The sequence below is a fragment of the Gracilinanus agilis genome, chromosome 1 (assembly GCF_016433145.1).
Source record: "Gracilinanus agilis isolate LMUSP501 chromosome 1, AgileGrace, whole genome shotgun sequence".
Classification (NCBI taxonomy): Eukaryota; Metazoa; Chordata; class Mammalia; order Didelphimorphia; family Didelphidae; genus Gracilinanus; species Gracilinanus agilis.
In genome coordinates this window covers 571,913,349-571,927,484 of record NC_058130.1, presented here as the reverse complement: position 1 = coordinate 571,927,484, position 14,136 = coordinate 571,913,349, and the positions used below count along the sequence as shown (strand labels likewise).

The following is a 14,136-nucleotide window of genomic DNA, read 5'->3' as shown; positions in this document are numbered from 1 at the left end:
AATATTAGAATAGGACTTTTGGGAATGGAGCATGAACTTTTGGGAATGAAGCATTATTTAACACTTACTTTGAAGAGTATGCTAATTCAGATATAGGAATTTGTGAGGCAGAATTATTGAGAAAATTTTCAAAATGCAAATTGTTTATAGAGTTGTACAATCTATTTGACCTAGAAAACCTCACTTACTTGGATTTGTACAATACTGGACTTAACTGAATTTTACATAGGTAGGGTAGTATTTTTTTGGAGGTTTTTAAAGTGTTGCAGAATTGTATTTGTGTCATTTCAATGAAGTTCCAGTATCTAGATTTCCTCCACTTGTTAATGTATATCAGCTACTCATATTAGAATACTACTGGGGGCAATGAGTGGTTTCTTACCCAAAGTAAAAAAGCTAGCACATTAGAGGAATGACTTAGGCTAAATCTTCCTGATCTTAAGGCCAACCCTCTCCAGTGTCACTATATTTATATAATGTATAATTGACTTGAATAATACTGGCCTTGTAGTAAGAAAGTCTTAATCTCAGCTTTAATTCTTCTACTTACTAGCTTTTTGACAATAGGCAAGTCATATAATCACACTTAGCCTAAGTTTATTCACTTGTAAAAAGGAAAGAATAATGCCAATACTACATATCTCTCAGTACTGTTATGAAGGAATAGATTATAAATTGTACACCACTATAGATTTTTTTTAAACCCTTATCTTCCATCTTGGAGTCAATACTGTGTATTGGCTTCAAGGCAGAAGAGTGGTAAGGGCTAGGAAAGGGTGTTAAGTGACTTGCCCAGGGTCACACAGCTTGGAAAATGTCTGAGGCCAGATTTGAATCTAGGACCTCCTGTCTCTAGGTCTGGCTCAATCCTCTGAGTTACTTGGCTGCCCCCTCTATAGATTTTTAAAAAAGACTTTAAAAGTAGTAGATTTTTCTTACCGAATAATGAATAGTTCTTTCTAATATATAGCATTTTAGGTAGTTTCATTTATCAGAAAGTTTCTATTACTAAAAACTTTTAAGGACAATAAATATACTTTCTAATGAACATTGATGAGGACATAGAGTAGGACCATTTAAGCAGTAGTAGTTTCCTCTACATTTTTGAGTGGGCAAATAGCACCAAGCAGCATACTTCACTTGAAAACAAGCATCTTTTCAAATGAATGCTTTGCCCAGGATATTAGGATTTGTCTAATATTTTGGAGTTACATGGTCTATGCTTTTGTTTTTTTCATTTCTTTAGCATGTATACTAGTAAGATTGTCAAATTACTATGCTGACTAGTGCTTCATATGATTCCATCTTGAGATTAGATCATAGAATTGGAAAGAACTTTAGAGGTTATTTAATATAAACCTTCCATTTCATAGATAAAGAAACTGAATCCCAGAGTTAGTTGACTTGCCCACAGTCATATACTTAATTACTAGCAGTGTTAAGACATTAAAATCCAGTTCTTCTGACTCTTAATCTAATCCTCTTAAAAATTTGCTGGGAGGCAAGGAGAAATACAGATCTCAACAATTCAGAGTCTGATTACCTTATTCATATGCCTTCCACCATCACCTCTTTTTATTAGCAGTAAATCAATAATCAATTTTGTTTTTCCAAATAATATTGTATGTTGTCTGTTGAAATTTAGTTTTATCTTTTGTTTTGCTTGGTATTGCATATTTAGCTATTATCAGCTGTAATTTAACCCCCTCCTTTAAAAAATTGCTTGTGAAATTTAAAATCATTAAACATTTCAAAACTAATTGTATGCCTTTACATTTCATCTAAATGTGTTTTTACAAATAGAATAAACTTTGAAAAAAGCTATTAAGGTTTAGGATTAGTTGGCAGAATTAAACTCACATGTATTATTCATCTTTATTTAGACCATAGTTGCTTAAGCATGGTAGATGTTCAGTAAGTACTTATTGAATGTTGCTGTTGAATTTACTCTTGTTGATATTAAAAGATCCTTGCCTAGATCCTGGTTGTGACCATGCTAGGAAATACCTTATTACTTTCAGTCCACTAGGAAAACATATTACTGTGTCTGAGGTACAATTAATTAGTAATTGGTAAGCTGAAAGAAATTCTTATTAACTAGCACCAATGAACATTTATTATTAGCAAGATTATTCTCTGGGATTGAACATAATAATTTAAAAATGTAGTCTCTTACTTTTCTGCCTTGGAACTGTTATAAGGATTATTGATCCTTATAGATTATTGGTATTGGTATAGGTATTTCCAATACCTGGGCCCTGAGTGGATAGGCTATTGTTTGACTATTGAGAAAGATGGCTTCTGTAAACAGTACATAAAGAAAACTGGCTCAGGCCAGTTATGTAAAATATATTTATTGTTTGTATAAAAATTTTAGAAGAGATAATAAAAAGAAAGCAGGTAGAAATATAATTCTTATAATTATGTAGATTCCTATGCTAATAAAATCTTACTATAACCACCCCACGAATCTGGTCTGCAAAGACTGTCTTCACCTTCGACTGAGTCAAAGCTCTTCCTATTCTGTCTAAAAAAACCTGAAACCTTATCTATCTATCCTATTCTAGTTATAACCTTATAAACAAGAAGAATAAATCAGGTTTTCCTTCCCTGTTGCTCAAATGTAATTTCCATTTGGTCAGAGATTTTACTACCTTCTCCACTCAACCTGTTGGAGCAGTCACGAGTACTGCACCCAACAAACTCCTTGTCTTCTCTGACTGGATAAGATGGATTATTCTCAAGATGTAAATTCACTAAGATTTTCCAACCTTGCAGAGTTGCTCTGTGGACCACCTTCCTTGAACATGGTCAGCCCAAAGTGAGCAGTTATCAACTGCCTTTCTCAAAGCTCCTTGAGAAAGTTCTCTCCCATTAATCATCCCTGAGATTCCATTCAGATTTTTTTTTAATTAAAAAAAATTTTTTTTAAACTCTTCCTTTCCATCTTGGAGTCAATACTGTGTTGTGTATGGGCACCAAGGCAGAAGAGTGGTAAGGGTAGGCAATGGGGGTCAAGTGACTTGCCCAGGGTCACACAGCTGGGAAGTGTCTGAGGTCAGATTTGAACCTAGGACCTCCTGTCTCTCGGCCTGGCTCTCAATTCCCTGAGCTACCCAGCTGCCCTCTCCATTCAGATTTAAAGAAACTCAACTTATTAATCTCTCTGATGTATTTATAAATAAATTATGCTACCTTACTCTATTTCCTTATGAACTTTTACTTAATTAACAAATATTTCTCTACAGAACCAATATATCTAAGATGGAAAGAAAGGGTATTAAAAAATAGGGGCTCTTCTTAAAGATGGATTTCTTACATGTACTGTACAACTTTTAGACTAGTCAAGATCTAGCCTGACTTGATATTCTCACTGTTACAAATACTATGTTCACTGATATAGATATCTGTTTATCATTATTATCATCAAAAAATGCATCACCACATAGCCAATCTGGTGATGAACCTCTCTGCACCTAGCTAGCTTCCTCTTCCTCCTAGGTCAAAAGACACATAGTCCATCAGTGGAAGTGATTTCAAAACCTCTTACATCTTAATAAACTTCCCAGAGCTCATACTTTATTTGTCTAGATTCAAGACCTTCAGATTCACCTTCACAATATGGTTAGGCATTAGAAGAAGACTTTAGTAGAGGTAGGTAAAAGAAAAAATGATGCCTTTAGTTGAATTGGTGTTTTAATACAGTATTATTTTACTGGAAATATAGAGAACTTGAAAAGGGAAGTGTGGCAACAATTATTTATTAGTTTAAAAGTAAGAAGACTTGATTTCTTGACCTAGCTTTTTTTCTCACTAGAATGTGCCCTAGCAAGTCACTTTTACATTTATGAGCCTTTGTTTTCTCACCTTTCAGGGAAATGTACCAGGTTTCCTTCATAAAATTGTTGTGATAATTAACTAGGATTATGTAAGGGAAAGTACTTTGAAAAGGACTACTCAAATCTAAGATATTTGTAGCAATGATAGCATTATTAATGTTATTTCCTTTTTTTTACAAAAATAAAAATAATATGTTTACTAATTCCTCCTGGAATTGGGTATCCTTTTTTGTGTGATAATTTTAAAATTTAATTGTGCATACTAAAAATGTTTTGAAAGTTATTTAATTTGATAGCAATATTTTAATGCCAATAGTATTGATGAGTCTTACTAACTAGCCATGTTTTAATAGACTTTTACTACATGTACTTATATTAGAGGAATCATAATTGTGACTGCTAAGTATGTTTTAGTTTATATAATTATTTTTTTAAGTTTATTTATTAATTAATTTAGAATATTTTTCCATGGTTACATGAATTATGTTCTTTCATTCCCCTCCTCCCAGCTCCCTCCCATAGCCAATGAGGAATTCCATTGGGTTTTACATGCTTCATTGATCATTAGTTTATATAATTCTAAGTAGTGTTATTTTGGGTTTCTGTTTCCCTAAATTATAAAATACTCAAGTTGTTATGTCAAGGTGATATAATTTATGCTGATGAAGCTTTGAAAAAATGTTATACAACATTGTATTTAATATTTCCTTCATTTTTCATTTCTCCTTTTGAAACAGGTCTGATACTATATCCAGTATATCAACTGTAACTCCAACCTTTAGCTTACCAGTGTCAGTGATTAGGCGGTAAGGACTTTATTACTTTCATTTTTTTAAAGGGTAAAACATGATTTTATTAGGGAAAAATTAAATATGAATGTTTTCTTTATAATTGTTTATTTTGCTGAGAAATTTGGTGTAAGAGAGATCACTTTAAGCATTAAAACAAGTTTTATGGAGAAAGTGGCACTAAATTTGGGCCTTAAAGAAAGGGAAAGTATTTCAAAGAATCATAAAATCTCAGAAATAAGAAGTAGCTCAATGGCACCTGAAGAGGAACCTAATTTATAGCATTACTAAGCAATCTTTCTCCAGTCTTGACTTGAACCTCTAAGGAGGGATAGTCCAGTATCTTTGGAGGCAGTCCATTCTATTTTTAGGTAGTCCTGATTCTTAAGAAATTTTAAAATTTTATTATTTTTACCAATTACATGTAATAACAAATTTCCACATAAGTTTTCTGAAGTTATATGATCCAAAGTGTCTCCCTCCCTTCTTCCCTTCCCCTTTTCAGAGTTGGCAAGCAATTCAATCTGGTCTGTAGATGTATTATCATGCAAAACATATTTCCTTATTATTCTGTTAAGAAATTAAAAAAAATTGAGCCAAAATCTAGCTCTACACTTTCTGCTTCTATAATCTTTAGATTCTGCTCTTTAGAATCAAGAAGAGAAAGACAAATATCTCTTCTATATAATAAACAATCCTTCAAATACTTGAAGAAGGCTATCAATTATTCTCTTTTTCTGACTGACTATGCCTATTTTCTTCAACTAATCTAAATGACGTATGATCTTCAGGCCTTCACCATTCTGGTCATGCCCCTATGGATTTCCTTCATATTATCACTATCCTTTGTAAAATGGAGGAGAACATTCTAACCCTGGGAATTGGTTGAGGAAAAAAGTATTGGTAATCTTCTAGTTAACCAGGCTTGTAACTTTGAATGCATCTCTGACTCTTCTGCCCCTCTTTTGTTTTAGACACATCCAATTAATTGCAAGTTATATTGATTTTACTTTAGCACTGTCACTCACACTATCACCTGTCTGTTAAGAAGTGGTTAGCTTTTTCATCTTTGGTCCTATAGAATCAGGGTTGGTTATTGCATTGATTAAAGTTCTTAAGTCTCAAATATTTTGTTTTTACAATGTTATTGTAATTGTATGAATTGTTTTTCTGACTTCACTCTGTTCATATGAGTCAAACTAGTTTTTTCTAAAATCAATCCTTTCATTATTTTCTGAAGCACAATAGTATTTTATCACATTCATATATTATAATTTTTTCAACCATTTCTCAATTGACAGGCATTCTTTTAATATCTAGTTTGTTGGAGGGTGACTCACAAAGACTGTATAATAATTTGGATTGTGCTAATACAAAGTAACAAGCTAGGGAAAATGAAATGTTTTCTAAAGTAATGAAGTAAGATCTCTGAGGAAAAAGTTTTGAAAAGGTAAGAACAATCATAATCTCTTCTAGGAGGATAGATGGTGGAGAAAGGAAAGGAAAACCACTGACCCCCAAAAGTTAGGTAATAAATAAGACACTCTTCCTATGGAGAGAAGGCCTATACCCACCATGTAGAAAACTTCTCCTTTTTGCCCTAAGCAATGATAAAATTTGGATTTATGAGTACTTTCAGGAAAGAGGCTATCCAATTATAGCTAGAAGAAAAGACAATACAATAGGGCTCCTGTATCCACTGATTTATTGTCCACTGGTTCAATTACTCTGGGATAACCACAGCAAAATGGCTTTAACCGAGACAGAGTTACATACTCATCAGATTCACTCTTCTAGAGTCCTCAAAGATCGATGACAAGACAAAAAGTTAGAATGACTGGTGATGGCCCAGGATGCAGTAGATGATTTTGGCATCTTTGATGTCTGATCCAGCTCTAAGCTCTCCACAGTGTCTGTAGCCTTTGGAATAAATTGTTCTAATCTGCCCATCCCACTGTGGGATGTCTTCACATGCTTGGGGATAGACACCCCACTAACTAACCAACCAGTTTGTGGCCCATTGGTTTTCCTAAGTTTGGTTTAACCCATCAGCCTATATAGTTTACTAGGTTGTGTCTGCTGTGCATGCTATAGCTTCTTGGAGCCACAGGCGAGAGCTGAGTGCTAGGTGGACCCCAAGGGTGGGTGAGCAGTTAGCCCTCATTCCAGAGTTGCTTACCTTCCCTGAATACCCTAAGAGAATACAGTTCTATATAATATTGCATAACATACTTTATTACTATTATATTTAATGTTGTTAATGTCTTACTATATATTTATCAATTAAATTTTATTATACATATGTATGTCAAGTAAATTACATTATAGATAGGATCAGCAGGTGTTCAATTTTATCTTTTTTTTCAGTCATCCATGATGGGTCTTGAAACATATACTCTGAGGATACAGGGCCCTACTGTACTTGTGGTAGTTGATTGTTCTCTGATGTGGGATATGAAGTCAATTGACTTGACCTGAGGTAAAGAATAGAGGGCTTTGGTTTTGTTTTGTTTTAAAATCTGGGATATATATTCAAGATTTGAATACTTGCTGAAGAAGATAATCAGGACAATAAAAAAAATGGAATCCAAGACAAGGGATTGGTTTAAGAAACTGGGGATATCCAACTTAGAGAAGAAAAGACTTAGTAACAATTTAAATATTTGAAAGGCTATCTTGTAGAGCAGGGATTAGACTTAACTACAGAGGACAAAACTTTGAATGTTGACTGGAAATGTAGAAGGGAGATTTAGGCTTCTTTAGGAAAAATTTCCTAAGAAGGAAAGAAAGAAGCTTTTATTAAGTACTTATATGTTCTAAGTGCTGGTGATACACATGTAAGCAAAAAAGAAAGTGCTTATTCTGTAGGAGTTTAAATTGTAATGGGAGATGAAAATACACAAAAGGAACAGAAAATGGAGGGAGAAGGGAGTCTAGATAGAATACTGGAGCCAGGAACCGGGACGGTTAGGAGGAGCTTGAAGATTAGCCTGAGTCATTCCATAAAATGGAGGCTCTAGGGGGAAGTCATTAGTTGGAGGAGGCTTGCCTTTCAGAGACATGTTCTAGGCCACTATTGGCAAACATTTTAAAGATCACATGCCCAAACTGCACCTTCAAGCTGCCTGTGAGCCCCCTGCGTTACTCCAGACAGCAGAGGGAGGAAGTGCTCGCATTAGGCTGCTGGGTGGAGTGATGGGACATATGAACATTATTGCCAGGCACTGTGGAGATGGGGAGGGGAGCAGCCCCTCTGTCACACTGTGGTGTGAGTGCCATGCCTTCACCAACATGGTCCAGAAGGCCACAGGAGTGAATGATATTTCAGGATGATGAGATCCTAGCAAAAAAGGGAGCTTCAGGATGGTATCACATGATTTAGAGTCTGAAAGCCAGTAATAGGACTGGGAAGGAAATGCAGACCAAGTTGGACTTCTCTGGAGAGTGGAGACTTTAGGAATAACTTAACCAGTGGAAGTTCCAAGTTATAAGGAATACAGCTGTCCAGAAAGTGAAATGTGCTACCTTAGAAAGTAATGGGTTCTCAGCCCCAAAAAAGGTAATGGGTTCCTTCTCGATAGATATATGTCCATTTTATAGGGGATATTTTAGAGGAGATTTCTTTTAAAGTAATAGATCAAGTGTCCCTGGGCAAGTCACTTGACCCCCATTGCCTAGCCCTTACCACTCTTCTGCCTTGGAGCAATACAAAGTATTGACTCTAAGACAGAAAGTAAGGGTTTAAAAAAAGGTAAAGTAATACATCAAAGAATCGATGAACAAGTCTATATTAAAGATTGTGTCCCAGTCATGTTTCATATTAGGCAGAAAGAAAAGTTTCTGTTGTTGATATACTATCATGGGAGTTAACATGTACATATGTAGGTAGAAACGAAATAGGTAATTCAATTAAATTTAATTCAGTAAAAGTTTGTTAAGCAACTGCTATGTGCCAAGCACTGTTCTAAGTGCTAGGGATATAAATAAAGATAGTCCATACCCTCAAGGAGCTACAATATAATGGGGGAAGACAGCATATTAGTTGGAAAGCAGAGCAGAGGTTGACACCAGGGAGTAAGCTGGTGTGTGGCATCATGTTCCATAGAGTACAAATAAAAGATAAAAGGTAATTTTGGTGGTGATAGAGTATTAGCAGCTTGGGGGATTAGGAAAGACCTCATATAACATGTGGCATTTGCTTTGAAGGAAGCTGGGAATTCTTGGAGGCATAGGTAAAGAAAGTATATATTCCTGCCATGAAGACCACATGTGCAAAGGCACTGAGTTGGCATCTTATACTTGGTTTACAGAAAGAAGGCATTCGACAAGACTGTAGAGTATATGAAGGGAAGGAATGCATAGATAGTCTATATGAAAAGATAGTCTGTAGCTAGGCTCTGAAGTTCTTTACTGATGATTTCCAGATACATACACACAGAGATAGAGTAAATAGGGGTGAGTGGTAAGATAGTTGGCAAGGAAGAGAAGTCCAGAAAGTCAAGTTTGAGTGAAATGAAGCTATCCTGGAACAATAATCTTAGGCATTCGTCACTTGGGATATTGGGGAGAGGTATCAGTAGCATTTAAATCTCTTCATAACCTGGGCCCAATCTATATTTCTAGCCACATAGATAGATAGATAGATAGATAGATAGATAGATAGATAGATAGATAGATAGATAGATAGATAGATAGATAGATATAATATAATATATTACATCCCATCAGGAACATGATGGTCCAGCCAAACTTGCCTTCTTATTGCATATAAGGTATTTTGTACTTTGTGCTAATTTTTTATCCATGCCTAGAATATGCTGCACTTAGATCCTACCCTTAGAATTTGTTAGGACCCTAGGGGCAGTCTAGTTTTAACTTCTCATTTTACGGATGTGAAAACTCAGGCCTAGAGAGTTGAAGCAACTTGCTCAGGCCACATAGTTTGTATCAGAGGTGGGATTGAAACATATCTCCCTGACTTCAGTATAGGACTTTTTTCTTTACTCTTTGCATTCTGGCTACTGATTTTATTCATCCAAAACTGCTTTCTCCTAGGTCACTAATAATCTTTTAATTGTGAAATAAATGGCATTTTCCAAATTCTTATCTTTCTTGACCTCCCTAAAGCATTTTGAAACTTTTGATTGCCCTCTTTTTCATGAAATTATTTCCTCTTTATGTTTTTCTGATATTTTTTTCCTGGTTCTCTGCCTGCTTAGCCAAATGTGCCTTCAGTGTCCTTTGCTATATCTTTATTCAGCTCAAGCCTGCTAACTGTGGGTATCCCCAAGGACTCTTGTCTTTTCATCTCCTCAGCTCTCATGGTTTCATTGATCATCTCAATGCAGATAACTATATTTACTTGAGCAGTCCCAGCCTTTTTCTTGACCTCTAGTCTCATATCTTCGATTATCTATCATCTAAGGCTGCTAGGTGGCATTGTGAATCTAACACAGGACCTAATTATAACCCTGGGCAAGTCATTTAATCCTTGTTTGCCTCAGTTTCTTTAGTTGTAAAATGGGGATAATAACAACATTTGCCTCTCTGGGTTGTTGTGAGGATCATGTGAGCACAGAGCACAGAGCCTGGCACATAGTAAGCCCTATATAAATGCTTATTCCCCCCACAAGACTTCTATAAGAGAATAACCCAATAGACAAATTAAATTCAATAACTAAAACTGAACTCATTATCTTTTCTCCAAAATCATCCCTCCTTTCTAACTTCCCTATTACTGTCAAGGGTACTTCCATCTTCCAAATCATTCAGACTTGCAACCTAGGTGTAATCTTCAATATCTCACTGATTCTCAATCTCTAAATCCAATTAATTGTTAAGTGTAGTCTTTTTTACCTTCACAGTATCTCTCAAGAACATTCCCTTCTCTTCTCTGACAGTGCATAACTCCTTGTTCATGGATATCTCCTCTCCCCCTTTCTTTACCTGTTCCACTTCTTGTGAAAATTGTTACTTATGTATCCTAAGTTCCTGCAGAATGCTCCTAATTGGATGTGGACTCTAAGCAGGCCTGGACACTTATAAAAAACAAATCAGAACTCTGTGAAGCTAAAGGTGCTATCAGTGAGAAGTCATCTTATGTTAATAATTGTCTTTCTTTTCAGTTTGGGTATTCAAATTATTTGACCCCTCAGTCAGTAGATCTCTTTGACTGGGGAGATTCTCCTGTTGCTCTCCAGGAACTGAGGCTGAGAAATTCCTCAGAACACGCATAATGTATATTTGTTTTGAGTTTACTCTTTTCTGGTGCAAGATACAGGCCTAAACTATGAGATGATAGGCTTTTTTAGTTTTTTTGTTGCAGTTTCTGATAAATGGGAAGTTCTTGGGAATTAAATATGTTTCCAACAATATTTTTTAACATCAAATTGCAATATAAATTCTTTCATATTTAAAAAAGGCAACAAAAGTACATATAAATTAAAATTCACAAGTAATTTCAAAATTTCATTCTATCCTGTTTTCATTCCTGATTTGGTGAAAACTTAATAAGCAGCAAAACTAATTGTTTATATTCTGATAGACATGTTAATGAAGAATGGAATAGTCCAAAAAAGGTAATAGAAGTAGGCTTGAGTAGTATTGAAACAAAATAATAAATTTTCATAATTATTTAGCCTCTAAATAATTGAGTAAACCATGTTATGAATAAATGGCTAGTTTGAATTTCAAAAAGTTTAGGTTTTCATTTTTATTCTCTCTTGAATTATGACTTTTAAGAACTATGTAATATGTCAGTTTGTTGTACTATGTACAGTATTAAACTTTGAATTAGGAAAACCTTTGTTCCAATCCTATATTGTCTGGTTTCTATCTTCATTACCCTGTGAAAATTGCTTAAATTCCTTTTTGCTGTGGCAACTCCCTAGGACTTTACTAATTCCTAGACAGATTGCCTTCTGAGAATGTGGATGTATTTTCTACTCACATGGGGTTCTTTCCTGATGAAATTGTAGTGCCTTTTCATAATATAGGAATCATGTAAGCTTTTTACCTATTTTGGGGGGTATATCATCAAATCTAGAATCTCTGAGGCTATCTAGTTTAACATGTCCCTGAAAAAGAATCATCTCTAAAACAAGATTAATTTATCTTTTATTTTCACATTTGCATCATGAGGTTTAACATTTATATAAAGTAATTCCTGAGTTGGGGTGAAATGTTAAGGTTTTGGGGACTTATTTTTTAAAATGTATGTTTGTATTTAAATGTAAATGTTATTTTAACTTGGTGGCGAGGAATGTCTTTGGATTGAATCAAAGAGACTAACCTCTTTTTTGTAGTATGGCAATTATAATGTACCTTTAAAAATGGATGAAGAAAGTGCTGAAAGATGGATTAACTTTTGTATATAAATTTTCTTTAGGTATCATCTACCAGTGCATGTCTCTGGTCACCATGCTGTCAGCCCTCACTATGTGGTTTTGCCACTGTCTGCTGATTGCTTGGCCTTGGAGCCTGTGGCAGATATGCTGAGAATAGCTTGGAACCTATCACAGTGCCTTGGAATTGATAACCTGCTGAAAAAGATAAACTCTGAAAAAGACACCCAAGAGTAAGCTGTTAAATTGTTTAAAAATAATTTATATGTTAGTCAATTATGATTAGCTTTTTCTTTCTAGTTAAGTAGGTTTTTTACCACTTGGTCATTCAAGATTGAAAGTTTTCAGTAGAAGGTCCTAATTTTCACTAGATTTCAAAGCATTATTTATTCATGTTTATTTTATAATTTGATTTATATGGGTTGTTATGTTAGCCTTTCTGAAATTCCAACAAATTTAAATAAAAATTTTTAAATGCATGGATTACCTAAAATTGGATGTCCAAATCTGCATAATAAATGGTATAGATTTTTCCTTTTAGTATTATTGAATCAAAGGAATATTACTTAATCATGCTATTATGAGAAAGAGTATATGACACACAAATGCTAGTATATATCCTTAATCTATGCACACAGCTACTAATTTTCCTTATGAAAAAAAATTTTTTTTCCAAAAGAAATTTGAGGTAACAAGCTCCTGAATACAGTGTTACATGCATAGTAAAATATGAGTTTTATTTCTTGGTGTTAGGAAAAAAATGCTTTTTGTTGTCTGTTTTTAAAATTTTCAGTTTTGATTTTCTTTTTTTTTTTTTCAGAGTTTTAGACTCACTGAAGTTATCCACAGTGGACATCCTTACACTAAAGATTACACACACATATAGTGGATTGGAAGATTGTCTTTCTTCTATTACTCAAGCTGAAGGCCATGAGGGAGTCAGGCTTGCTGTTACTAGAATGAGATTATACCTTCTAAATGACAGACTTTCTTTCAAGGGTGTTGATGGCCCTTGTGGGGCTGTCTTAAAGACTTCAGCTTGGCAACAAGAACTAAACAGGTCAGTTTAAAGGCAAGACTTCTAGTTATAAAGACAAAGCACATCATTGTCATTTTTAACACAATCTTTGAAGAAAATATTATGTGATCTCAGTGTGGATATCATAAAAAGAATATATGTCATTGTTATTTAAAATCTGCTTGTTTTTCAACATGTTAACAGTAAAACTGCATTCATAACAAACATGAAAGTTCATGTTAACCTATGGTAAACTAGAGATCCTACTGTAAGTTTGCTGGCATATTTTGACCCCATAGAAATCATGGAAACTTGATATGAGAAGACTAGTGGATTAAATGTGGATATGGAATACCTTTCTCAGAGACTGTAGGAATAGATAAAAGGTGGCAAACTATTGCATTTTTTTCAAGCCCTTACTTTCTGTTTTAGTAACAACTCTTAAGACAAAAGAATAAGGGCTCAGCAAATGGGGTTATGTGACTTTCCCAGGGTCGCACAGCTAGGAAATGTCTGAGGCCAGATTTGAATCCAGGTCCTTCTGACTCCAGGCCTGGTACTTCACTGTCCATTTAGATGCCCCCATTACTATAATTTAAGAAGATACACAGAAGTTAAGGGTTTAAAAAAAAGATTATTAGATTCTGATAATTTTGTTCATTTCTTCTATTTGGATGTAACATCTAATAACAGGAACTTATTTATTGTCAATAAAGGATGCAGGGAACAAATTTCACTATCCTGTACTGCATATAAATAGGATGACCAATTAGAAGTTCATATATTTCATTAATAGGTCTATTTCATAAAGTCTCATAAAAATAATTCATTTTTTTACTTGTCTAAATTCTGTGCAATGATTAGAATACGACACTCCTTTTGAATATAGAGAGTATGTGGGGACAGCTGGGTAGCTCAGTGGATTGAGAGCCAGGCCTAGAGATGGGAGGTCGTAGGTTCAAATATGGCCTCAGACACTTCCCAGCTGTGTGACCCTGGGCAAGTCACTTAACCCCCATTGCCTAGTCCTTACCACTCTTCTGCCTTGGAATCATTACACAGTATTGACTCCAAGAGAGAAGATAAGGGTGAGAGAGAGAGAGAGAGAGAGAGAGAGAGAGAGAGAGAGAGAGAGAGAGAGAGAGAGA

At 34.7% G+C, this 14,136-nt stretch overlaps 1 protein-coding gene across 1 annotated transcript in view; it reads left to right on the top strand.

The window, feature by feature from the left end:
* The window catches only part of RTTN (rotatin), a 233,494-nt gene that overhangs the window by 82,321 nt on the left and 137,037 nt on the right, over positions 1-14,136 (top strand). The window contains exons 23-25 of the mRNA XM_044667121.1: positions 4,577-4,645; positions 12,015-12,203; positions 12,791-13,030. Of these exons, the coding sequence (XP_044523056.1) occupies positions 4,577-4,645; positions 12,015-12,203; positions 12,791-13,030 (498 nt within the window). The remainder of the gene's footprint in view (positions 1-4,576; positions 4,646-12,014; positions 12,204-12,790; positions 13,031-14,136) is intronic.